Source organism: Zalophus californianus, chromosome 7, assembly GCF_009762305.2.
Source record: "Zalophus californianus isolate mZalCal1 chromosome 7, mZalCal1.pri.v2, whole genome shotgun sequence".
In the NCBI taxonomy this organism is placed as follows: domain Eukaryota; kingdom Metazoa; phylum Chordata; class Mammalia; order Carnivora; family Otariidae; genus Zalophus; species Zalophus californianus.
In genome coordinates, this window is record NC_045601.1 from 81,244,911 (window position 1) to 81,270,582 (window position 25,672).

At 35.9% G+C, this 25,672-nt stretch overlaps 2 protein-coding genes across 17 annotated transcripts in view; both read right to left on the reverse strand.

Annotated features, from left to right (window-relative positions):
- MYO6 (myosin VI) overlaps positions 1 to 25,672 on the reverse strand; it is a 146,035-nt gene that overhangs the window by 38,066 nt on the left and 82,297 nt on the right. For 8 of the 15 annotated variants that reach the window (XM_027600917.2, XM_027600915.2, XM_027600913.2 and 5 more), the window contains exons 10-17: positions 20,238 to 20,318; positions 18,778 to 18,786; positions 17,358 to 17,538; positions 11,587 to 11,731; positions 9,290 to 9,447; positions 6,924 to 7,015; positions 4,408 to 4,480; positions 2,558 to 2,685 (exon numbers count right to left, since the gene is read on the reverse strand). In XM_027600917.2, coding sequence (XP_027456718.1) covers positions 2,558 to 2,685; positions 4,408 to 4,480; positions 6,924 to 7,015; positions 9,290 to 9,447; positions 11,587 to 11,731; positions 17,358 to 17,538; positions 18,778 to 18,786; positions 20,238 to 20,318 — 867 coding nt within the window. The remainder of the gene's footprint in view (positions 1 to 2,557; positions 2,686 to 4,407; positions 4,481 to 6,923; positions 7,016 to 9,289; positions 9,448 to 11,586; positions 11,732 to 17,357; positions 17,539 to 18,777; positions 18,787 to 20,237; positions 20,319 to 25,672) is intronic. The other 7 variants (XM_027600916.2, XM_027600914.2, XM_035728312.1 and 4 more) reach the window with 1 other exon arrangement.
- LOC113926253 (40S ribosomal protein S3a-like) lies at positions 23,691 to 24,558 on the reverse strand. 2 transcript variants are annotated; one of them, XM_027600919.2, is made up of 2 exons: positions 24,310 to 24,558; positions 23,691 to 24,060 (listed from the first exon to the last, which is right to left on the reverse strand). In XM_027600919.2, exons 1-2 carry the CDS (start codon positions 24,548 to 24,550, stop codon positions 23,756 to 23,758), a joined length of 546 nt encoding a protein of 181 aa, XP_027456720.1. In that variant the 5' UTR covers positions 24,551 to 24,558; the 3' UTR covers positions 23,691 to 23,755. The 2 variants fall into 2 exon arrangements, with proteins under 2 accessions (XP_027456720.1, XP_027456719.1); XM_027600918.2 differs by having other exon boundaries at positions 23,691 to 24,558.

The window sequence follows — 25,672 nt, forward strand, 5'->3', positions numbered from 1 at the left end:
TTGGTTATGTCGTCTTAGAGAAGAAAAAAAAAGGACTAAGACAAAAACAAACAACACTGTAAGTATGCAAAGCAACAGGCACTTTATAAAGTTAACTATCTATGTCTAAAGTAGTGGGGTTCTTGACCTTGATTGGCAAATTACCTGGAGAACTTTTAAACCTCCTAAACCCCATACCATTTATATCAGATGATTCCTAGGTACAGCCAAGGTTGAGAAGCATTGTTCTAAAACACATCTGAAGTCAGTACAGGACCTTTCCCACTTTTATAGCTGTAACATCCTAACGTGTTTATACAATGAGCCTGAATCTATTTGAAGGACACTGAATCATTTTAGGGTTATACTATCAATTATAGTATCTCATATTTAAAAAAAGTTTCCAAAATGCCTTCACATAAAAGTATACATCTGACCCTCAAAATAACCTAAGGATAAGAAAGACAATCTCATTTAAAAATGAAAAAGCTAAGACTTTGAGAGCCTTACCAGGCTTTTTCTAGGTGAGAGAGCTAGGAGACCACAGAGCCTCTTCTCTGTGAGGTGATACAGCAGCATGAATCAGAGTGACGGCCCTGGAGTCAAAACACCCAGCCTGATTCCCAAATCCACCACTTCCTTACTATGCTCCACATGACCAGTCACTTAACCTCTCTACGTATGTCTCCTCATCTCTAGCATGGGAATACAAACAGGATCCACCTCAGAGATTATGAGGATTAAATAAAATCATTTAAGTAAAACCCTTAGATCAGTGACTAGCACATATTAAGTGTTCAATAGATGATGATTTTTTTTAATTTCCAAAGAAATAGAAAAAAAGTAATGTTCATAAAAATTAGAATTTACTATCTTGCTCTTGTTCTCTTTTGAGATAAGCAGCCAAAGTCCGTTCTTGATGTTTTAGCTTGCTGTCCCTGCAGTTACATGTACTGTCTCACTCGGAGTTGTCTGGGGCCCCGGCCCCAGCGCTGTTGGCCAGCACTCAGTACCCTTGCTAAGGCAGCCATGCCTCAGGCCGGTCCTCACAAGGACCAGCGAATGGGGTAAGCAGGACTGGATATACATCTTCAATCACAGCAGAAGTTCTGCTGAAGATACATACGGTCTTAGTTCTATCTCACTGAAGGGAAACAGGTTCCCCACTATAAGAAATATTTAAGGATACAGAAGAACTCCAAGTCAGTGGGACAGGCGGTTGTTAGATTCAGTCCCTAGAGAAGGTTATCACAATTACATTGGCTTTTCAAGTAAATGCATTCAACCTATTTACCAAACATGTTCTTGATTTCGTTAATGATGTATGGAAACAAGAATGCCTGTCTTCATTGACTTCAGCTCCTGAATCCATCAAGGCCCTGTCTGTTATACTAGATTACAATCTCAAAACAGTAAACAGAATGGGAGGCATTTGTCACCATAAGCAGCTTCTCTTTCCTTCTTTTCCTGCCTTTCTTTCTTTGTTGTCCTCTATAAGATAAGGCAGCACCTATCTTCCTGGATCAAATTAACATCCATACTTCTCTGTGCTAATCAGTTCTTATGGCGCACAAGGATGGAGCTTGTCCTTGTATCACCTAGAGTAATGATGGCTGAGATGTAAAGATAATTAGGTGAACAAGGTGAACCTCGACAGCCACAGGGGCCAGCCTCATGCAGAAGAGCCCTACTATTCACTGCTGCAAGGATTCAAGCACAGCTCTATGACGCAACAGCAGTTCAGGGAACGAGATCTTCTAGCCCTTTCAGAAGTGCACTTCTTGGGGCGCCTGGTTGACTCAGTCGGTTGAGCAGCTGACTCTTGGTTTAGGCTCGGGTCATGATCTCAGGGTCATGAGCTTGAGCCCCATGTCAGCCTCCGTGCTCAACACAGAGTCTGCTTGAGATTCTCTCCCTCTCTCTGACCCTCCCCGCCGTGCTCTCTCTCTAAAATAAATAAAATCTTTAAAAAAGGGAAGAAAAAAAACAAGTGTACTTCTCATTTATTTCTACAGCTCTGTGTCTGTTTTTCCCTTCAGCTAATTCTTCTACTGCTTCAGTTTCTATGCCCCTCTCTGAGTATATTTTCCATTCAAAACTCCCTAGGAAAGAACATCAAAACCCATTATCTAATATGGATTGCTTGCTCCAGTCAGACTCTAAGCCATGAACTTTATTACTGGTCTTACAAACGTGCAGACTGGTGGCTGCTTATGATTCTAGATTCTAACCCCTGGAACATGATCAAGGTCACATGACAGGAAAAAAAACAACCAGTGGCCACTTTGCTAAAAGGAAGAACATAAAAACATCAGGCAAACCATTTTGTACATTTTAGATAGATAAAATGCACTCTCCATCCAGCTAAAAGAGCCTTCATTAGGTAGATCATCATCATCCAAAATATACATGTATAAATTAAGTGCCTACCTACAGAAGATGCTGTGCTGGATAAATTATAGCTGCTCTCAGCCCCACATAACTTTTTTTCTAATTATTTAATATGCAATATCTAGTACATCTTTCTAAAGGTTTCTCTTCCCACCACAGAGTCTCAATGTTGGAATGGTAAACTCACAGTGAGTCGGAAATGTTCTTTGTGCTTCTGGTGAACTGCAGATGTAAAGTGTTGATCACTTGGCTGGGGAAGGCGATTTTCTTCATCTAAAATATCCAATATCCCCACTAATTTTGCTTCAATTAAATCTATTCCAAAAACATCAAAATAAGACAGGGTAAAAACATTTTAAAGATATGTGAACAATTTACTAATCACAAATTTAAAGGACTGGTCAGAAGCAATATAACAGATGATTATATAAGTATCCTCACAGGCTACAGAAAGCAGGTATTTTATTTCAAATCTGCCAATTTATCAGAAAGTAACATCATATACAGGTTTCCTCCACTATGGAAAATACTGCTTTATGCCACTCTGCTTTTACAAAAGACCTACATTAATACTTGTTTTCACTAGCTGAAAGAAATCCAAAGAAAATTTTCGCACTTACAAAATGGTAATTGCTTCTCTGATTTACACCATTTTGGCTTATGAAAGGTTTCATAAAAATGCTCTACTTTCAGATAGCAGGGGAAACTATTTCATAGAGATTTTAGAAAAACAATGCCATATACATATGATTAATGTAATAACCATTCTATTTGCAAGCTTGGATGAGAGAGGCTAAAGAACCAAAAATCCCTCTTCTCCATATGATACCTACATTCAAAATGAAGTAAAACTACAGAAGCTTTTGCATGCAGAGCTTTTAAAACTACTTTTCAATACTGATTCAAATGTTTTCCAGCAAAACTTCAGTAACAGCACATTTTTATGCTCCTTCCATTCATGTTATGTGAATTTCCTGCTTGTACAAAATAACTATAAAATATAAACTGCTTAAAAACAGTATATAAAAACTATTAGATGGGACAGACTCCAAAAGCTACAGGACATATGAAGAGAAATCAAAATTCTAACTGCACTGTTCAGAGAATGATGCTTTTTAGACAATTGGTGATGATGGGAGGGGCAGCTGAATTAAGCTATAAATGAGTATTTTGATAGATACAGAAGGATATGAAAGTGGGCTGAAAGATAAACAGAAGGGGAGGAGTTCCAGCCAAGATACCAAATCACAAAATCAAAGGCACAGAGATCTAAGAAAGGCTGATGTGTAAAGAAATGCTCAGTGAGCCAGCTAGGACTTAAAATCTTCTGAAAGTTGTACCAATGTAAAGCATCATTATATATCTTCTCCAAATCCAGCACATGAGTTACTGACTCAATTGTCAAATGGAGTTTTCAAAACAAAGTCTGCCCAACAGTTGATTTTCGTGATGAGGTAGGAAAGAAAAGGAAGATTGAGCACTAAGCTGGAGGGTGACAGGGAAAGGTTTCCTCACTGATAAAAACAGAGACCCCATTCTCCTGGCTGCACAGCATTATCTGGATATGACACATGAAACTTGTGAAGCTAACTGGCAACCAGTCAGAGGGTGTTGCCAATGCAGAGAACAGAAATAAGGGAACTGCAGAAGACCAGCGCCAAACACTGGAAAAACCTCACTTTGGAGCCTGGCTAACGTATGGGCTTCCCCAGGTGAGATAATTTATTCCTTTACTACTTGAGCAATTTAGTTCCTGTCTTAACTTACTCACATGTTGGCTGTTTAAGAACTAAAGCATTCATCACAGTAAATAGAAGAAATTTTAGGAAAACTTTCAACACAGCTGAATTTGATGCCTTCCTAGGAAAAAAAAACAACAACTTCCTGGCAGGACTAGAGAAGTAAAACTTCTCTCAAATACCACAGTTTCAAGTCCCGTAACCAGTAGTATCAATCATGGAGCACAGAAAAATTACTAGTAAAAGCATGTATTATATCTTCCCGTATTTCCCAAAAGTGGAATAAAAAAACACATACCTATACAGTCCTGATTATCCACATAATGTACTTCATTAACACCTAGACCTTCTTTTTGATAGAGTTCTTGTTCCTAAAATGAAATAATCATAATCATAGAAATGGAAATACTGTGTGATATGAAGTGGGTTTTTTGTGCCACTTCTGATCATAACTTTTATTAATTAGTCCAGAGTACAAAGGCTCATACCAACTAGTTCAGGGGCTAAGGACACTTACAAAACATTAGGGAAGAAAAATCCCTGCCCCTAAAGCAATGTAAAGTCAGAAATTATGGCCAACATATGATTTACATACGTGGAAATATTCCCGCCTACAGATAAGCATACTTTTCTTGAAATACGCAGAGCAACTACAAACACATACGGAGACCTGTTCAAACTCGAGGAAAGGCCAGGGCTTTGAAATATCTTTAGCAATTTTAAAGTCAAACTTATTAGAAGAATAGACCAGCAGTCAGCAAACTTTTTCTGTAAAGGGACAGATACTAAATATTTGCAGCTGTGGGCCATACTGTCTTTGTCAAAAACTACTCAGTTAAGCCACTGCAGCACAAAAGCGGCCATGGGTAACAGTAAACAAAGCAGCATGGCCGTGTTCCAATAAAACTTCATTTGCATAAATAGGCAGCCTGCCGGATCTGTCCCAAAGGCCATAATGTACCAACCCCTGGAATACACAGAAGAACGTAAGAACTTGCTGTTGTAATTTTTAAAAGTTTAAAGAACAGCTAAACAAACTAGCTCCCCTTGACATGAAATTTCTCTCTTCTATATCCTCAAAAGTCCTAAATCGTTGTCCAAAGACAGGAGAGATTTTTAACATGTACAGACAGGCACTAAAATCAAAGAAACAGCAATTAATTGCAAATGGGCTCTAGTAGCTACAAAGTGATACATACAAGGAATATAACACCGGAAAAAGTAAGTGTAATCTGGAAGAATAATTTACAAATTAAAGTTGAGTTCCTAGATGTAAGTCTGGTACCTTCTTAAAGAAAAAAAAAAAAAAAGGATTTTATCAAAGATGGGTGAGCAATGCAATGAGCTTAGGTTGACATGTATTTTTATCTTTTTTCCCCAAATGTTTAAATATTTCCTCCCACAAGATATACCAGAAAAGGTTTTTATCATTTTAGAAGTCAGTGTCCATTTAAGACCCAATCTGAATTTGAAATCCAAACATTTATTTTAAAGAACTCTTATAAAAATAAATATATATCAAGATACTGTCTCCTTGTCATGTTTCTAGATAAAGCTTGCTGGGCTGGTGTGGAAGGGAAGAATGAGGGCATGTTAAGTGAAAAGCACACATGTACAACTTAAAATAGTAATGGAAGAATTAATGTTTCTGGATAAAGCACTTTCAGACTAAATATCTTAACTGATAAGTATTTGGTTTACCTGTTCATTTATGCCAGAATTGGCTTAACCTATAGTATACAAGTAAAAAGTCTAAAAGGGAAAGTGCTGGGAAACCCATAAAAACAAAAATAAAATAAAAATGTGGGAAAAGATTAATGGAATGGGAAAAGGAAAGAATATTTCACATTTCAAGTCCAGATACAGTGGAAAACAGAACTTGGAAAACAGCAGTACTAACATGAGGAGAATATGGTTGTGGGCCAGCAGCTGGAAGGTGGGTTCAAACCTGCTGCTCTGGTAATCAGTTTCTTCATTTGTAAAATAGAAGGCTGAACTAGATCATTTCTGAGTTCCCTGTAACTCTACTATCTACATTCAGTAAAACATATTTCATATATTTCAAATAGCTCAAAAGGAAGGAAAAAGGTACTGGTAGGAAAATACTGGAGAATTCAAATACAAGGTAAGAATGGTGCACCTAATCACAAATAAAGTGATCCAAACCTACTTTTACTTATTCTGTAAAGAATTATAACTTTCCTAGGCTTGGGATTGTGACTGTTGGCCATGCCCACAGTTATTTACTAGGAGCAGTGGCATAGGCACACCATTCACAGGCAACTGGGCAGTGCACACACTAGCCTGGCAGAGGAAGCACTGGCCAGAGGCACTCCAGACCAATGGCCACACTGAATCCCTGATTTGGTGGCTTTCCTGAGACACAGAGAAAGGGTGAGCAAGTAGCAGAGTGGGTAAAAGCAGAGAGAGACAGAAGAAGGGTGGGAGATGCCAATGTCAGGGATGAGAGTAGGAAGTTGTTTGGCAGGGACAGAAGTAGAGGCAACAGACTCAGAAAAAGAAATAAGCAAAATTCCAAGTCTAGCAAAAGTCACTAGTAAGAAGCAATAGATGTTTACTTCTGAGGAGGTGCTTATTAGAGTTTTTATTGGGCTCCTAAGCTTTGATGTACAATTAACACTTCTGATGAGCCTGAGCAATAGGTAAGCCACTGGGGGCCTGTCCTAGGCATCTTGATTCCCTAAACCACCTCACACTATACCCCACCAATCAGGGTAACTGCAGCATGTCTCTGTTCCTTGAAATTAAAATAGCTTAATGCAGTTCTTAAATTTAAATTGTAATGGCAATTACCTCCTTCAGAATCCTTTCATTAAAAAATTGTTGAAGTTTTTCATTGCAATAGTTGATGCAAAATTGTTCAAAACTGTTGTGTTCAAAGTACTCTGCAGACATAAAACCAAAATCAAAAGTCATCATCAGATTAACTTCATATTATAAATTTATCTTAGGATAAAATTTTACTGTATCAATGCTTAATTTAAAAATTAGTACAGATGAATGGATAAAGAAGATGTGGTATATATGTACAATGGAATATTATGCAGCCATCAAAAGGAATGAGATCTTGCCATTTGCAGCAACATGGATGGAACTGGAGGGTGTTATGCTGAGTGAAATAAGTCAATCAGAGAAAGACATGTATCATATGACCTCACTGATATGAGGAATTCTTAATCTCAGGAAAACAAACTGAGGGTTGCTGGAGTGGTGGGGGGTGGGAGGGACGGGGTGGCTGGGTGATAGACATTGGGGAGGGTATGTGCTATGGTGAGCGCTGTGAATTGTGCAAGACTGTTGAATCACAGATCTGTACCTCTGAAACAAATAATGCAATATACGTTAAGAAAAAAAAAGAAGAAGATAGCAGGAGGGGAAGAATGAAGGGGGGTAAATCAAAGGGGGAGACGAACCATGAGAGATGATGGACTCTGAAAAACAAACTGAGGGGTCTAGAGGGGAGGGGGGTGGGGCGATGGGTCAGCCTGGTGATGGGTATTAAAGAGGGCACGTTCTGCATGGAGCACTGGGTGTTATGCACAATGAATCATGGAACACTACATCACAAACTAATGATGTAATGTATGGTGATTAACATAACAATAAAAAATTTAAAGAAAAACAAAAAAATAAATAAAATTAGGTAAAAAAATACATCTAATTGTTTTATACTCCCCAAATGCTCTTATTTCAAGACAAATTTTGTTAGGTATTTAGGTATTGAAAATATGTGTTTTATTCAATAAAAACAATGTGTATTAAATGAGATAAATATCATACAGTAAAAGATACAAAATGTAAGCCACTTACAACAATTTTCTTAAGCACAAGTGTTAATAGCAACTAAGTTAACTAAAGAACAAAAATGGCTCAAACACAAGTGCTTTAGATCTTTCCTGTGCAATCTGTAAAATTATAAAGAACATTATGAATACTAACTCATTTTTTAAACGAAAAGACTGTATTACATTATCTCTAAGATCCCTGCAGCTCTAAAATGTTATGCTTCTGTGTATGTGCCTGTTACACTAAAGCTAGTGCAGACCAGGAAACAAATGTTTAAAGATTTTGAAGTCTTAAGTCAGTGATAAGTGTTTTTCTACCTCTGAACGAAATATAATGATTAAAAGTTTTAAAATATATATCACATCAAAACTAAAACTCTACCCCTCCCAAAAAGTAAACACTCATACCTTCCCCTTGGCAAAAGCAAACAAACTACACAGGAGGAAAACACCATTCCTACATAGCCAGAAGGACTCCCACATTGATAAAGCCCAATATAAAAACAGTCAAATTTACTTTGAGATTTTTACAAAACAGTCATTCAAAATAGCATGGCACTCAGATGTTGGTGACTCATTTCATTTCTGATTATACAGCCCTGTGGTTGTTCTCAAATATTTATCTTGAATATAAATTAACATATAATATCTTGAATACATGTATTACGTACTTTATGTACTATACAAATACTATATCTTTAATATAAATATTTTTTCATTTGGTGGAAATTCATTGGAAATAACTATCTGTTGATAACACTAATGATAAATTTCTACATATAGCAATGTGTTTGGCTTATATGGTAGGTAACCTGTATCTAGCATTACACTATAGTCAGTGGTTTTAATGACTTAATCCTCTTTATTAGTAGCACTCAAGATTTTACCTTTATTCAGTTGCATTCATTTACGATAGAGACATCCCCTAACAATAATGGTTTCAATCAACGTGTTTGTTTGTTTGTTTGTTTTTTGAGAGGGGGGAGGGGCACGGGGTGGGAGAAAGAGAGAGAGAGAATATCTTAAGCAGGCTCCACGCCTAGTACAGAGCCCAATGCGGGGCTTGATCTCATGATCCTGAGATCATGACCTAAGCCAAAATCAAGAGTCGGACACTTAACTGACTGAGCCACTCAGGCACCCCTCAATCAACATGTTTTAATTTCAGCCTTAGTGTGACCAAAATCTATGAGTTTTTCCTTTTTTTAAGCATCAGCTTCCTATTTAAATCATATGAAATCAAATGTAAGTATGGACATGTAACTGAAAATACACCAAATGAAAGGTATTACAAGGGAATTTTTTATTTTAAATATATGTGAAAAACTGAATAAAAAATACCAAATACAGATTCACAAACAAAACTGTACTTACCGAAACCAGCAATATCTAGGACTCCAATAAAATAAGATGATGTTTCAAAAGGAAAACACTGATTTACTCTATTTACCACATGATCAAAAAGATGGCTATAGACAGTCTTTGCCAAGGCATCACGAGCATTGTTTGCTTGTTCCACTTTCAAGGGTACCCTGTGAAACAAGACTATACCAATGAAAATTCTTTACAGTAATAACTGTGAAAATAAAGCCAGATACCAAGATCAAAGTGTATCTAAACACATTCACTGTGAAGAACAAAATAAACAGCTACAAAAGGTCATTTGTGAATAGGCACAGATAAATGGGGCTAAGAAGCATACTAAAAGCACTAAAGAAATTATCTACAATAGATAAAAATGTTTTATTGAGTAAAAGAAGTTTAGGCTCAAAAAACAGTTTAATCTTAATTTATGCTTTACTGTATATGCTGAATATATTAAAAAATTATTCAGAGGAATAATCTTCCTTTTGACTTTCAAAGACTTTTCTTTAAATGCAAAAGAAACTCTGTTTAATTCATGATAACTTTATTTTTTTTTAAGATTTTATTTATTCATTCGAGACACAGAGATACAGAGAGAGAGCATAAGCAGGGGGAGAGGCAGAGGGAGAGGGAGAAGCAGGCTCCCCGCTGAGCCAGGAGCCCGATGTGGGGCTCAATCCCAGGACCCTCGGATCATGACCTGAGCCGAAGGCAGATGCTTAACCATCTAAGCCACCCAGGCGCCTGGTTCAGGATAACCTTAAAGTATGGTACCTTGTTTAACACTGTTTAGGAAGAAATGTTTACATCTTAAAATCTGGACTGTCCAATTCTATTATTTAATACAAGTAACTACACAACAGTTCTACGTGTTGCAGAGACAGACACACAGCCTTTTTCCTAAAGAAAATTATAGTCTGACGGAAGAAACTGCCATAAAAGTGAATTTTCAAACAGCATGCTAAATGTTATCATAAGGGTAAGTATGAGGCACCATGGGCGCACCAGAAAAAAATGTCAAATTTGGAAGTAATCTTAAAAGTCTTTCAGGTCAGACTGATACTTGAATTCCTTCTAAACTGGTTTTCCAACTTATACTTCCTGCAACAGAACCCCTTCCTAAAGTGAATCTTCTGTGAGTACTCCATACATAAAACACATAAAAGAACTGCTTTAGAACAAAGGGGAAATGAAGGAAATGCTACCTGAAGATCACACATCTGTGTTTTTACTGGACTTCCCTTGGGCCCCAGAAATACCTCCAAGGAAAAGCAACTGTACGGCACTACTATACATTCTCCTTGCTAAGGTTTACTTTAAAATAATTTAGAATTAGTTTAGCAAAGAATCAGGCTAAACATACCTTGCTAATGTTTCACAAAATATAAGAGCTGCCAAATTTTCTGAGAGGCTAAAAGTTTGTTTTAAATCCTTCTTGGTTTAATTTGTTGAAAATCTTCCTGAAATATGTCACTAGAGCTCACTGACTGCCTTATTTAGCAAGGGATAAAGGATCTGACTTTTTCCCCTACAAATGAAGATCTTACAGTGCCTCAGAATGATGGCTGAGTATCAATTTTATTCTATAGTATCAAAAACAGAAATGCCTAAAACAAAGGATATTGAGCCAAAAGTGTAGAGACCCAAATACAAACTAAAAGTTCTTGGTTACAGATTCAAGAAATCTTGGTAGGCTCTTATTTTCTTGTTATTTGCAATTCCCTCTAAATGAAGAATCCAAGAGGTAAAGGGGAAATTCCATTTGCTGAGTGTTTTACTAAAGTGAGCTTTACTTAAGTTTTAGAACATGCCATTTGTAAGGAAAATCATTTTTTAAGTAAAATGATCTATTTCCTTCCGAAACTAAACAGTGATGGGTTGTACAACCTTGTAAATATACTAAAAAAAATACTAAACTGTACACTTTAGAAGAGTGAATTATACCTCAAAAAAAGTCTTGAAAAATTGAAAAAAAACTGTTGCCTAAAATAAATATTATCAACTCCTATTTTTGTAGTTGTACAAAAGTAAACCTCTCTTACTTTATAAACTACAAATCTGTGCCATGCAGCATATCTGTAAGGAACAACTTTAAGAGCTGCATAAGTCAGCATTTATTTATATAGATTACTGCAGTGAGATGCACAGAATTCTTATCTATCAAGCACATATTTTAGAACATTATAATGAAAAGAATGAATCATACATAAAGATCAACTTTAAATCTCAGTGTTCTCAAAGGAAGATTTTTTTCTTGACAAACCACAAGACAGGATTTTTACAGAGCAAGGAGTTAAGGAACTTACTTTATAACTGTTCCTTTGGTGCCCCCTGCTGTTGTTAGCATGACTCTTGTAGTTAAACTTACACGAAGATCATCTTGATCCAAACCTAGTAATTCAGCACAATATTCCAACGCCTGAGTAGATTTATTCTTCAGATTACAACCACCTAATGAAAATACATTTAAATTTGAAGTTAAGAGATATTATATAAACCAAATTTTCAAGATCCATTTCTTAGAAGTATACTTCACTTATATAAATCAATGGAATAGACAAGGCTTATTTGTGACTTTTAATTTCACTTCACTTTTTCATCACCCTTGCAGACACTCATACTACCAAGGTCAATGGGAGACCCTCACTTGAGGCAGTCCATGATATAATCCTCCAGCCCATCAATATTTACCTGCCACTGTTTCATTTTTTTATGACCAGGCATATACTGATAGATTATAATCCTTGTAAATCTCTAGGGAAATATAGTACCTTATCATTAAAATTCATGACTCCTGAAAACCTTAAGGAATAACTTTAATATCAAATGTTGGCATTTCAGTAGGTCAGTGTGGATGTCTGTCAACAAATGAGGTTTTGTTTCTGTGTGTGGTGTGTCTATGTGCACCCACATACGCATATGTATGTGCTCGTGTTGCTTAGGAAAGAGGAAGAGGGTGAGGAGATAACTGCTATTCCCTGTACATCATTTCCACAGATTTCTAGTTATGGAGGATGTTTTAAAAAGTATTATATAGAGAGAAACTATACTGCAATGCTTTAGCCTCTGGGCGATGTGGCTGTAAGACTCATTAGTTGTGTGACCCTGAACAAGTCACTTCTTTCTGTGTTCACTTTCTTCATCCATTTAAAGGATAATTACTGCACTTTCCTAATAAGCCTGTTAAAGAGATTAAGGAGGTTACATACGTGAAGTTCTCAAAATAGTACCTATACGTGTTAAGCACTATATAAAGGTAAACTATTATTATTTTTATTACTAATATTTTAAAAGTAAACATTTTACTAATATTTTTAAGTTTTAAGGTTTATAAATAATTTATCTCACGACTTATTTCAAAACCACAAAGAATGTGCGAAAATTGTAAGTTTATCAAAAAAATAAGTTTATCATGACAAATTAGTTAACTATTTAACAGACTGGTCTCAAGAGAAATAGACCATGAGATTCGTAAGAATAAGGGGCTGTGGGGCGCCTGGGTGGCTCAGTTGGTTAAGTGTCTGCCTTTGGCTCAGGTCATGATCCCAGTGTTCTGGGATCAAACTCTGCAAGGGGATTTGATGAGCAGCAAACCTGCTTCTCCCCCTGACTCTGTCCCTTCCCACTGTTTACATGCAGGAGCTCCGTCAAATAACTAAATAAAATCTCAAAAAAAAAAAAAAAAAGAATAAGGGGTCTCAGGTTAACTCATTGGGAAAAAAACAGCTTTTTCAGCAAATGGCCCTGAGACTGATATCTGCATGCAAAAGAATGAAGTTGGACCCTTGCTTCACACCATAAATAAAAATTAACTAAAAAAGCATCAAAGACCTAAATTATGAGCTAAAACTATTAAACTCTTGGAAGAATACACAGACAAATCTTCATGATCTTGGACCAGGTAGTGGTTTCTCAGATATGGCACCAAGAGCACAAGCAACAAAAGAAAAATCAGACAAATGAGACTTCATCAAAATGAAAAACTTTTGTGTTTCAAAGAACACTACCCAAAAATATAAAGGATAAGGCACAGATTGAGAGAAAATATTTGTAAATTACATATCTGATAAAGAACCTGTATCTAGCATATAGTTTTAAAAAAACTCTTACAACTTGACAATAAAAAGACAACCCAATTAATGGGCAAAGGATAGGAATAGACATTTCTCCAAAAAAGAGATACAAATGGTTAATAAAGACCTGAAAAAATGTTCAACTTCATGGGCCTTCAGATAAATGCAAATAAAAACCGCAATGAAGTAAAACATTTCACACACACTAGGATAGCTATAATCACACAGACAGTGTTAGTGAGGATGTGGAGAAACAGGAACCTTCATCCATGGTGGATGAGAATGTGAAATGAATACAGCTACTCTGAAAAAGCTGTGGGTATTTTTGTAATTATTTTATCAGTAAATTTATTCTACTATAAATGTTTAGAAGACTCCTACTTCTATTGAAAAGGTTTTGCATGATAACATATGCAAAAGATGCATATTGGGACTTCCTATGTTTTTCAAATTCTGCATAACAAAAGTAAATGCTATTTTAACAACAGGGATTTGGGAAGGAATGAGAGGTGAATGCTGAAGTGATGAAAATGTTCTAAAACCTAACTGCAGGGATGACCGCACAACTTTTAGGAGTATATTAAAAACCACTGAACTGTGTATTTTAAATGGGTGAATCAAACGGTCTATGAATTGTATTTCAATGAAGCTGTTACCAAAGAAAAAGAACAAGGGGACGAGAATATCAGAAGATATACTGAACGTTTAATTCTATGAAAATAAGCTTACTACTGATTTCTAGTTTCTACACATATATACACACAATTATCTAAATTATATAGCTTTCAATAAACTGGCCATCAATAATTCATTAATGTATTTAAACATTTCTATTTTGCAAAGTTTCTTACACACTTTCAGCAATTATGGAAGGCTAACATAAGAAAACATTTATTTTAAGTTTTTAAAAAGGCAAAACACTGTAAAATAGTGTAAGGTTTTCATGTCACTCTCCTTCCAAAAAAGAACTTCTCTGAACATTCTTTAAATCTGTTGTTAAAATAGCATTTACTTTTGTTATGCAGAATTTGAAAAACATAGTAAGTCCCAATATGCATTTTTTGCATATGCTATTATGCAAAACTTTTCAGTATAAGTAGGAGTCTTCTAAACATTTACAGTAGAATAAATTTACTGATAAAATAATTATAAAAATATCCACAGCTCTTTCAAATTGTGAGGACGTGCCAAAATTGAGCTCTCTAGGGGGGAAAAATCAATTCTAACTAGAAAGAAACAATTTGGATCTATAGTAAGGGTCACAGAAAAGATGAAGAACAGTAAAATCTGAGCTATTAAAATAAAAATAACCTAGTTTATTTTATTTTTTAAAAAGATTTATTTGAAAGAGAGAACGAGCGATGGGGAGAGGCAGAGGGGGAGAGAGAGAAGCAGACTCCCTGCAGGCAGCCCAACATGGGGCTCAATCCCAGGACTGAAGGCAGACACTTAACCGACTCAGCCACCTGGGTGCCCCAAAATAACCTAGTTTATTAATTTTCTTGATTCATTGCCTCTTTCCAATCTTCTCTGCTTTCTGCTCATTTTCAACAGAAGGAATTTTGAAAAGAAAAATAAAAGATAATGTAAAGATGTGCTATTTACCTTTTGACTGTGCAAGTGCTTTTCAACTAACTGGATCACAAGATATTTATGATCCTCTGTATACATCTGCATGCTTTACCACAGGGTAATAATATGAGGTGTGAAAATGCCAACTATCACTTCTAACAACATTTCCAAAGTGGGCCTTAATCTAAACTTTTTTTCTGTTACTTAGAACTCCCATATACTCCCTTCATATAACAGTACTACAGAACAAATGAGACATATTCTAACATTCATTACATTTTCAAAATAATTTTAAATCCCTCAAAAAACTAAAATTTTAATGCACACTAAGAACATACCTGATTTTGCTTTTTTATATTTTAAACTAGAATTAATCTGTATTTCTATTTTACTTATTCATTAAAAACACTTACAGTGATTACTATGTGCTGGATATAAGTATTAACATCATTTAATATTTAACTCATTTATTCCCCTATACAACATGAGGCAGGGACTGTTATTATCCCGAGTTTACAGGTGAGGAAACTGAGACACACAGAGAGGTGAAGTTCCTGGCCCAAGGCCACACAAGCAGGTAATACTCTTGTGATGAATACTCTGGCTTCAAAAGCATGCACTCTTAAACACTACACTGTGCTGCATCTGAGGTTACTGACTGTACAGCATCACAGGATATTAAATCTGAAAGTCATTAAGACTGTCTATTTCACTCAGCTTATTCACAGATCAAGACTCTCAGTGAGGTTCAGTGACTGGGGGCAATTTGGGATGATTATCACAAGTACCTGAGTTAGTGAGACATGGGGAGAACCCAGCTCTCACATCTACAACTTCATTAGTAAATGTATTACTTCTGCACAGGTCCACTTCCATAAAATATAGATAATACCCCCTACCTCATTATCTTTATGAAGCTTAGATTATAATTATGTTGTTTTTGATGAAACACAGCACATGAAGGGTCCTGCACATAGCATATTTTTTAAATGTTCTTTTTTCCTTCCTCTTGTGTTCCTTCCTTATTTGCATACATACTATTGGTAGGTACTGTATTTTTTTTAAAGATTTTTTTTTTTTTATTTGAGAGAGAGAGAGAGAGAGAGAGAGAAACAGCATGAGAGGGGAGGGGGTGAGAGGGAGAAGCAGGCTCCCCGCTCAGCCAGGAGCCCGATGTGGGACTCGATCCCAGGACTCCGGGATCATGACCTGAGCCAAAGGCAGTAGCTTAACCAACTGAGCCACCCAGGCGCCCGCTAGGTACTATACTTTGAAAAGTACTTCTGGGCACCTGGGTGGCTCAGTTGTTAAGCATTTGCCTTCGGCTCAGGTCATGATCCCAGGGTCCTGAGATCGAGTCCCACATCGGGCTCCCTGCTCAGCGGGAAGCCTGCTTCTCCCTCTCCCACTCCCCCTGCTTGTTTTCCTGCTCTCGCTGTGTCTCTCTCTGTCAAATAAATAAATAAAATCTTTAAAAAAAAAAAAAGTACTTCTAATGGACTGTTTCTTCATTATTTTACAAATGAAAAAAGCAAGGGTCAGAGAGCTTCTGGGATCTGACACTAAAGCCCATGTTATTGACTACTATATTCAATGGTGCTTTAGATTTCTTTTAACTCATTCTTAGTATAAAATATTTTAATAATGTATTTATGCAGGAGTCAACAATCTTCTTACGTGTCAGATTTTAGGCTTTGCTGGCCATATAGTTTCTGTCACAACTACTAAACTCTGTCGCTGTAGCATGAAAGCTGACACAGAAAGACAAAAATGAATGGGTGTGGCTTTGTTCCAAAAACATGTTATTTACAGAAACAGGCAGCTGGTCAAATTTGGCCATGGGCCATAGTTTTCCAACCCCTGTAATTCATGGATCAAACTTAAGATTATACAAAAAGTCTTACCACTTATACAGAAACTAAAACACCAAAGTTGAAAAGTTACTATCATACAGGCATTAAATGCTCTTTTCAGTATGTATAAAGTATAACCCATTTTCTTTTCCAAATAATAAAGTATATGGGCTTGTACATATTCAGTTGCCCTAATTAACTGATCCAAGTTTATATCAATGAATCAAAAAATGTCAAAATACCTTAATAGATGGTAGAGAATTATTCTGTGTACATACTGCAAAAGTATAATTATCAGTTGAAAATTTTAACTAAATATGACCAACAGTCACCATTATTTATCCTTCATAAAATGAGTTTATTCCCCGTCAGTATTACTGACTTGTTCAAAACAGAGCTCATAATGACTAATGAAGCATCCTTCATTTCCAAGATTCACCATGTAACACAATATATTCTAGAAATTTCAGGGTATTAAAAACCTGTACACAGATTGGATTTATGTATGACAAAGAAATGACAGAACTTCTAATTTTAGTCCTCCTTAAAACAAAACAAAACAACCACAAACAAAAAAACCTGAAGTGCTGCCGGCTTCCTCAAAATCAATATTTCCAAGGTGCAGGACACCAGCTACTACCCGGAACAGATCAAGCTTTTCTTCATCATCCAAACCAATCTTTTTCATGGCTGTGCACATTCTAATAAAATCTCCATGGTCATCTAACAGAGGATCTTTCAAGGAACCTGCCTTAAGATACTACAAAACAAGAAGACATCAATTAATTGTTCTTTGTCATTATTTAAGTATATTAAAACTACTACACAAGGTCTATTAATGCACTATATGACATGCAAAAATAAAATATGCCAATGGGAAAACTTTACTATTCTAACAATTCAAAAACTAAATGAGCAAAGTGTACACAGGATCTCTCTGTATTACTTCTTTCAACTGCCTGTGACTCTACAATTATCTCAATACAAATCAGTCAAAAATGGAATGAGATGTTTTCCAATTAAATTACAATTTTAATTCTAATGCATTATAATGCTAGGATATGTTAGATTAAAATCTGAATGAAAAAGAAGAGAATATCAGTGGTTGAAACAAATCAACATGAATCTACAGGTCAGAAAGAACTAAGGTGAAAAATTGTAATAAAAATTCAAATCTAACACTTAGCATTATACTCTTTTAGGTTAACTCCATCAACTGCACCAATATTCAGCAATAATAAATAGTAGACAGACTAATGACAATTTTCACGGCCAGAGAATTAATTTTCCTGTATAGTCATATGAGGTAAAGTGCATTAGTAAGCATTTGTGCTTATTCAGAATTTATGCAATGACTCACATTTCAGAAAAAAGAAAGAGAAAATTTGTTTTCTCTCCTAAAAGAATTTACATTCTAAAGTATTCATTTGTTAGAACCTATAAAGAGCTCAGAAAAAGGAATAAGAAAGTTAGGCCTGCAGAAACCTTAAAAGTAGAAAAATAAAAGTTAGCGAACACAGAAAGATTGGACTAGGAATTTTCCAGAACTTGACAATGAATAGGTAAAATAAACATTAGGTAACACAGCACCAGAATTAATTGCCCATTAAAGACAACTCTGGGGGATTTTTTTTTTTTCCTCCCAGTTGCCAACTCCTTCCCAGCTAAAGTTGTGATTATCTTCCACAAAATTCTTTAAAATGCTTAATTATGCTCGGGTGAAATTTCTGGAAAATGTCTAGTAAAGAAATTTAATTTTATTCTTAAAAGAAGCAAAGGAAATGATCACATGCAGCCAAAGTTAAGAGAAAACATAGATCATGCAGAATTTTTAGTCTTGCAATTGAATGGTTATTTCATTTAAAAACTTTCCAATCAAATGTTAAGAAGATATTGCTATTATGGCAGACTAAAAATACTGCATACTCCTAAAAACTGCACACAGCTTAGACACTCAGATGGAACTAAGCAAAGGATTCTAATTAGTCAAAATGATCACCTCATCCTCCTGACAGAAGACATAAAAAGTAATTTAAACATTATTAATCCATTATTCACTTATATATTTTTATATATACACTTAATAATATGAATAAATCACTTCACAAAGTATGCTGACTCTAGAATCACAAAGAGTACATTTTCTTCTTAGCAGAATACAAAGAGTACATGTTACTCTTTGGAGCGTAAAATCCAGTTTTCCCCCCTGTTTACTGAGTTTTTTCCATGTCAAAGATCAAATTTAGATATATATCTTTTTCTTGAGGACAGCTGCACTACCCCACTAGGTAATGTTTCCATTATCTTAGTGGAAAGAATAAAATTTTTGTATTTTGACGATGTCTCATAAAAATAAAGGTAATCATGACAAAGGAAGATACCATAATAAATATTAAAGTCATTTCTTAAAAGTTCCAACCATGAATATCACATAAACTAAAGTTTACAATTTATAATTCAGACATTTATGTCTAAAATGATAAACAGTGGGTGGCTCAGCTGGTTGATTATCTGAACCTTGATTTCGGCTCAGGTCATCATCTCAGGGTTGTGAGATCAAGCCCCACGGCAGGCTGCCACGCTCAGTGGGGAGTCGGCTTAAGATTTTTTAGTCTCCCTCTCCCTTCCCCTCTACCCCTCCCCTCCACTCTATGCTTGTTCTCTCTCTCAAATAAATAAAATCTTTTAAAATAAATAAAAATAAAATGATAAATGTCAACTTAAACAAAAATTAACTGTACTCATCTGCTTAGAATTTGAAATGATGGCAATATTTATTTGCTTTCTCTGTTCTTTTCTAGAAACATATTAGAGACATAATTCATCTCACTCATTCTGAAATAAAATAAAATTTTATAAATAAAATTTGTAAGAGTTATTGATTTTTAGATTAAGGATTTAATGCTTTAAAAATAACAATAGTATAAATACATCTAATTACCCTTAGAAATATAATAATTTAGTAAAACCTATGTATAAGACTTTCCATAGTATATTACAGAAATATGTTTTAGAGAGAAATACAATAATACATAAGCATTAGTTCACAAGAATGCTTACCCTATTTAATGTCTACTTCAAAGCTTACTTCAGCCTTAGGGTAGAAAATAAATTATGGACATATTTTGTACTTAATCTCAAGTGGGTAATATGAGAATAAGTTAAAAATGTTAGCAAAGGATAATTCTTAGGCAATTTTAATACCCTTATGTGGAAGAAAAAGAACAGGAGGAGAGCAGTGCATTGAGGCCTAACCAAGAACCAAAACTTATAGCTTTTGTAGATAATAACAGAGGCATAAAGTACGACACTGTGTGAGAGACTTGGAAGAGCATTTTGTTTTTAAAGTATAAGCCTGAAAGTAAGAAATATTATTTGGGCTCCAAAATAAAAAAATGTATCTTTCAGTATGATTTTTTTGTACTAAAGATTTTAATTTAAAAAAATAGTCTACTATACCTCGGGACTTTTTCGGTTCTGTAAAATCTGTTTATCAGTTTCTTTGTTAGCAAAGTATCTAGTGCAGCCTCGGTTTAAATACTAGGAAAAAGAAATATGAATATAATAAATACAAGCCACATGAAAATAATATAGAAGAAAACACAACTTATCAGTAGTAACCAAAAAGAATTTTTAAATATAACTTGAATATCATTTAATCTCCCAATTACAACTGATAACTCCTACATATTATAAACATTTTACTCCTACTAATCAAACCAAGGATGTTGAAAATCCAATTTCTGAAAACAGATTAAATGATTAACATAAAAATCAACACCATAAAGCTTTCTTTTTTTTTTTTTTTTTTAAGATTTATTTATTTATTTATTTGAGAGAGACAGAGAGAACAGGAACACAGGCAGAGGAGTGGGAGAGGGAGAAGCAGGCCTCCAGCCGAGCAGAGAGCCCGATGTGGGGTCTGATCCCAGGACCCTGTGATCATGACCTGAGCTGAAGGCAAATGCTTAACAACTGAGCCACCCAGGTGCCCCAAGCTTTCCTATTTTTAAAGGGCAGCAATTTTAGGGGCGCCTGGGTGGCTCAATCGTTGGGCGTCTGCCTTCGGCTCGGGTCATGATCCCGGGGTCCTGGGATCGAGCCCCATGTGGGGCTCCCTGCTCAGCGGGGGGTCTGCTTCTCTCTCTCTGCTCTCCCCGCCCCTGCTCATGCTCACTTGCACTCTCTCTCTCTCAAATAAAATAAATAAAATATTTTTAAAAAAAATAAATAAATAAAGGGCAGCAATTTTAAATCTTAATGTCAAATATCTTCTTAAAAATATAGTTAATAAAATAAGTACTACAGATATAATGAAAATCACTTTCCTACTAAATATGTAGTCTCAAATAAGGACCTACACATTGTGGTTTAATATGTCAAGTAATAATTTTAATGCCGAATAACAGAATAATATCCCAAAGCTTCTTAACTTCTGATTTTTAAAATCAGCTCTTCAAAACATGCCTTTCATATTTACTGACAGTTAACACTGACCATACATAAATTACAATACTCGCTTTATGAACTTTCAGAGGTATCCAAGTAACAATTTCAGCTTTTATCTCAATGATTTACTTTGCTGCCCAGAAGCCTTTTAAAGATTAAGCACTTTCAAAACATAGAACAAGGGAAGCAGGTGAGAAGAAAATAATTTATTAGTCCCAAAGAGAATCTATTACCCACATTTAAGGGCGGGGGGTGGTAATCAGGAAGGAAGTACACAAGAAACAAGATGGAAAATGTTTTTAAATATCTCAGCTTCTCTGGAATCAGGTCACTATGATCCCACTGTACCATGGCACGAATTCCAAGATTAAATACACCACACATCATATAGATGCTATAAAAAAATATATATAATACATTTTGAATGATTTGGGAATAAATTAGTATTTCAGATGATCAATACATTTATCTGTGTACCTCCATTACAATGAAATACTTAAATAGATAAAACCAGAAAATGATAGACAATGAGTTGTTCTTTCTACCTTAGAATCTTTAGGAGAAAAAATAGGAGAGAGGGGGAATAATATTGGCAAGCAATTTCAATTGATTATTTCAAAAAAGAGCTATTTTATTTAGTAAGATAATAGTAGCTTAATCATATAGAGCCAAAACAAATGTTTTCTTTGCTAGCAAGGGTTTTATCTCCCCAACCCCAACTGCTTTATCAAATACTTGGCTTTTTGATAGCTAAACGTAGTATTAAAACCTACTACTTGTTTTTTCCAATTTTCCTGTAACTAGAAAACTATAACTTCTCTTGCTATTCATTCTCATTCTATCCAAGCTTTATTTCTATTCAAGGATTTTTGCATGACTATAACGAATGCTCATAAAATATATGGAAAAATATGAGTATTTGAATAATGCAACCTTTTAAACCTTTTATTTTCTAAAACACATGAGTAGTTAATACAAATGTTTTCAAATAGACGTATCCATGCAATTCTTTATGTACTATTTTAGACAGAATACTGACAAAAAATTTTTTTGGAAGTGTTCAACACTACTCTGGAATTCTTTGTCTTTATGACCTTACCTATGAGTTATAACTGGAGGCTTAAACTACAGAAAAACCTGATGAAATTATCAACACACTTTCAAGTCACTTGAAGGCAGAATCATTTAGGGGAAGGGACACAGAGGTATGCATATGCATGCATGAGAGGAATAACAAAGACAGCAGATATATTTGGGTGAAAGATAATATGGATCCTCTAGTCTCCTCCTAACCACTACAAGAACTCTAGTAAGAGAAGAAATCATGGCTCCCAGCAGTTGCTACTACAGAGGCAGGAAACTCCCTGACCTAATAAAGAATTTCAGTAACTACCTTTCCTAAGATGCCTGCCATTGTGCCAGGAAAGGCTATACATTCTGAGACACACAAAAAATATGCTCCCAAGCGTCTAAACAGAAAGAAATGCCAAATTAAGACAAGAATAGTCACATTACTTTATCATTAATTCGGAGCCAACAAAGTCACATCATTAAATTTCATATGATTCATAGTAACATACTCCTTTTCTAAAAATCATTGTAGAGAAAGCTACTTTCATGAAGATAATGTAGGCAACTAACTTCAAATTCCAATTAATTTGATGAGTTCTAAAGAAGGTGGGACATTGTGGAAGTATATAAATAGATGAAGTTATAAAGCATTTTAAAACAGCAGTTTTAGGGGTGTCTGGGTGGCTCAGTCGGTTAAGCATCTGCCTTCAGCTCAGGTCATGATCTCAGGGTTCTGGGACTGAGCCCCACATCAGGCTCCCTGCTCAGTGAGGAGCCTGATTCTCCCTCTCCCCCTGCTCATGTGCTCTCTCTCTCTCTCACTCACTTTCTCTCAAATAAATATCTTAAAAAATTAAAAAAAAAAACAGTAGTTTTAAATTTTCCAAATACAATTGAAGTAATAAAAGCTGAACTGCATGGGGCACCTGGGTGGCTCAGCTGGTTAAGCAACTGCCTTCAGCTCAGGTCATGATCCTGGAGTCCCTGAATCGAGTCCCGCATCGGGCTCCCTGCTCAGCGAGGAGCCTGCTTCTCCCTCTAACCCTCCCCCCTCTCATGTACTCTCTCTCTCTCTCTCTCTCTCATTCTCACTCTCTCAAATAAATCTTTAAAAAAATAAAATAAAATAAAATAAAAGCTGAACTGCAAACATACATACACACACACACAGAACAATAATTAAATACAATGTGTCACAATTCTCATGTGGAGGACTCCTGCCCAAAGAGGATTATCAGAATCACCTGGAGAACTTTATTCAAACTGCATTCCTTACCCATTCCCATAATTCCCAAATATTCCTCACAGGGACACTGTTTCCTAGCTGCAAACTTATAAATCATGCTAACCATTCCCAGTCTGACCACTTCTTGAAACTCTATTGGCTTGTGATTCTTTTTTTTTTTTAAACATCACAAATATGATTTTTTTATTTGTCACCATTAAATGTCTGACTTTTAAACAGATTCTTGGACTGGTGGCTCATATCCATCAGCTCGTTCAACTTTAGCACTGGTCTCATCCCCAGTAGTTTTTCCAGAACTACTACCTTCACCATGAAGCTCCATGAGCTTTCCCAATTCAAACTTGGGCTCCTTCAGCATTTTTACTTTTCTAATGAAGACATCATGAAGTGGATAAATAGACTGACAAGCCTTTTCTGTATCTTTTCTGATGCTGTCTGGAATCAATTTATTGACCACTTCTTTCAAGTCATTTGTTTGCACCTCTCGGGTCATGATTTCCATCATCTTTTTCCGAATTTGATGAACCTGTTGGTGCTGAGCATAAGAAGTCTTCCGAATCTGATTATTGCATTTTTTAGTAAAACCAACACAAAATAGACGAAGCAAATAACCATCAGTAGTCTTGACATCAACATGAGCTTCGATCATGGTCTGCCATTTTTTGACCATGGAGCACATTTTGTCACGGGTAAGATCCATGCCATGGAAATTAGTCAGGCAGTTTTTGCCCTGAACATCCTCAGTAATTAGCTTGAATTTTCTAAATGCAACTTCATCATTCTGCAAATCAGCAAGGCTCACTTGAAAAACCCGACCCTTGAGGCCATCAGATGCGATTTTGGTTCCTTGAGTTCTTGTGACTAATGTTTTTCCAATATTTCTTATATTGAACATAGCTGGTGCTTTCACATCATACCAATCTTTCTTAGAAAATGGATCAACCACCTTCTTCTTGGCTCCCTTTTTGCCGCCTTTCGTAAGGCGCTTGTTCTTGCTGACCGCCATGGCGCTGCTCAGGGAGCCAAAAGGGCTTGGCTTGTGATTCTTGGCACGCCTGATTTTCCTTGTATTATCACACAATTCCATTTGTGCTTTCTTGGGCCACTCTTCACCACTCATATTGTTCAATTCCAGAGTCTGGATGCTGGCACATGCTTTTCTACATTGTACAGTATCTCTGGATGATCTCATCTACTCACGGTCATAGTTTTAACTACTACCAGAGTACTGACATCTCCCAAACCTACCACTAGAGCACCAATAATAATCTTCAGATTAGTATACCCAACCATCTTCTAATCCTCTTCCCTAAGATGCTCCATAGGTTCCAAAACCAAACTCAACCTATATGCCACAAATCTTCCATCTGACCCTCGTGTGGTATTTACATCCACCCAGTTACCCTACTCAAATTTGGAAAATTATTCCAGACTTCTCCTCCTCTCTACCACACTCAGCCTCCAAGTCCTATCAGTTTTACCTCCTAATATGTAACCAAATTCAGGCATTAAGTAACTTACTTCAACAATAGCCATAGGTTTCCAACCAATTTACCCACAGTTGCACTTTCTATCCATTCCCTACTCTACCCCCCTTCAGGACACCCTCCATTTTAAAGCCAGAGGTAAGCACAGACTTACTCTTTCAGCTGTTTCTTGCCTTTCTTTGTTCCTCTTTTTGCATCTACTAGGAATATTCTTTGCATCTTTCTTTCTCTAGTTAACACTTGAAAATCCTTCAGGATTCTGATCAAACATCAGTTGTTCCTTGAAGTTTTTCCAAAATCCCCAGCATCCTATGCATATCTCTTTCTTAATCTTTCAACCTATCAGTTAGGCTGTGTGTGTGTGTGTGTGTGTGTGTGTGTGTGTGTGTGTGTGTGTGTTTCCCACCATATTCTAAGTTGCTCATGAGCAGGAATTGTGTGTTTGTGTGTTTGTGTGTTGTGTGTGTGTGTGTGTGTGTGTGTGTGTGTGTGTGTGTCCCACCATATTCTAAGTTGCTCATGAGCAGGAATTGCTCATCTTTTTCAACCAGGTACAATGCCTGGTACCAAAAGGGCAAGCAATAAATATTTACTGTTGAATTAAGGAAGACAATCATGTGTCCTTCATTAATTCAGTGGTG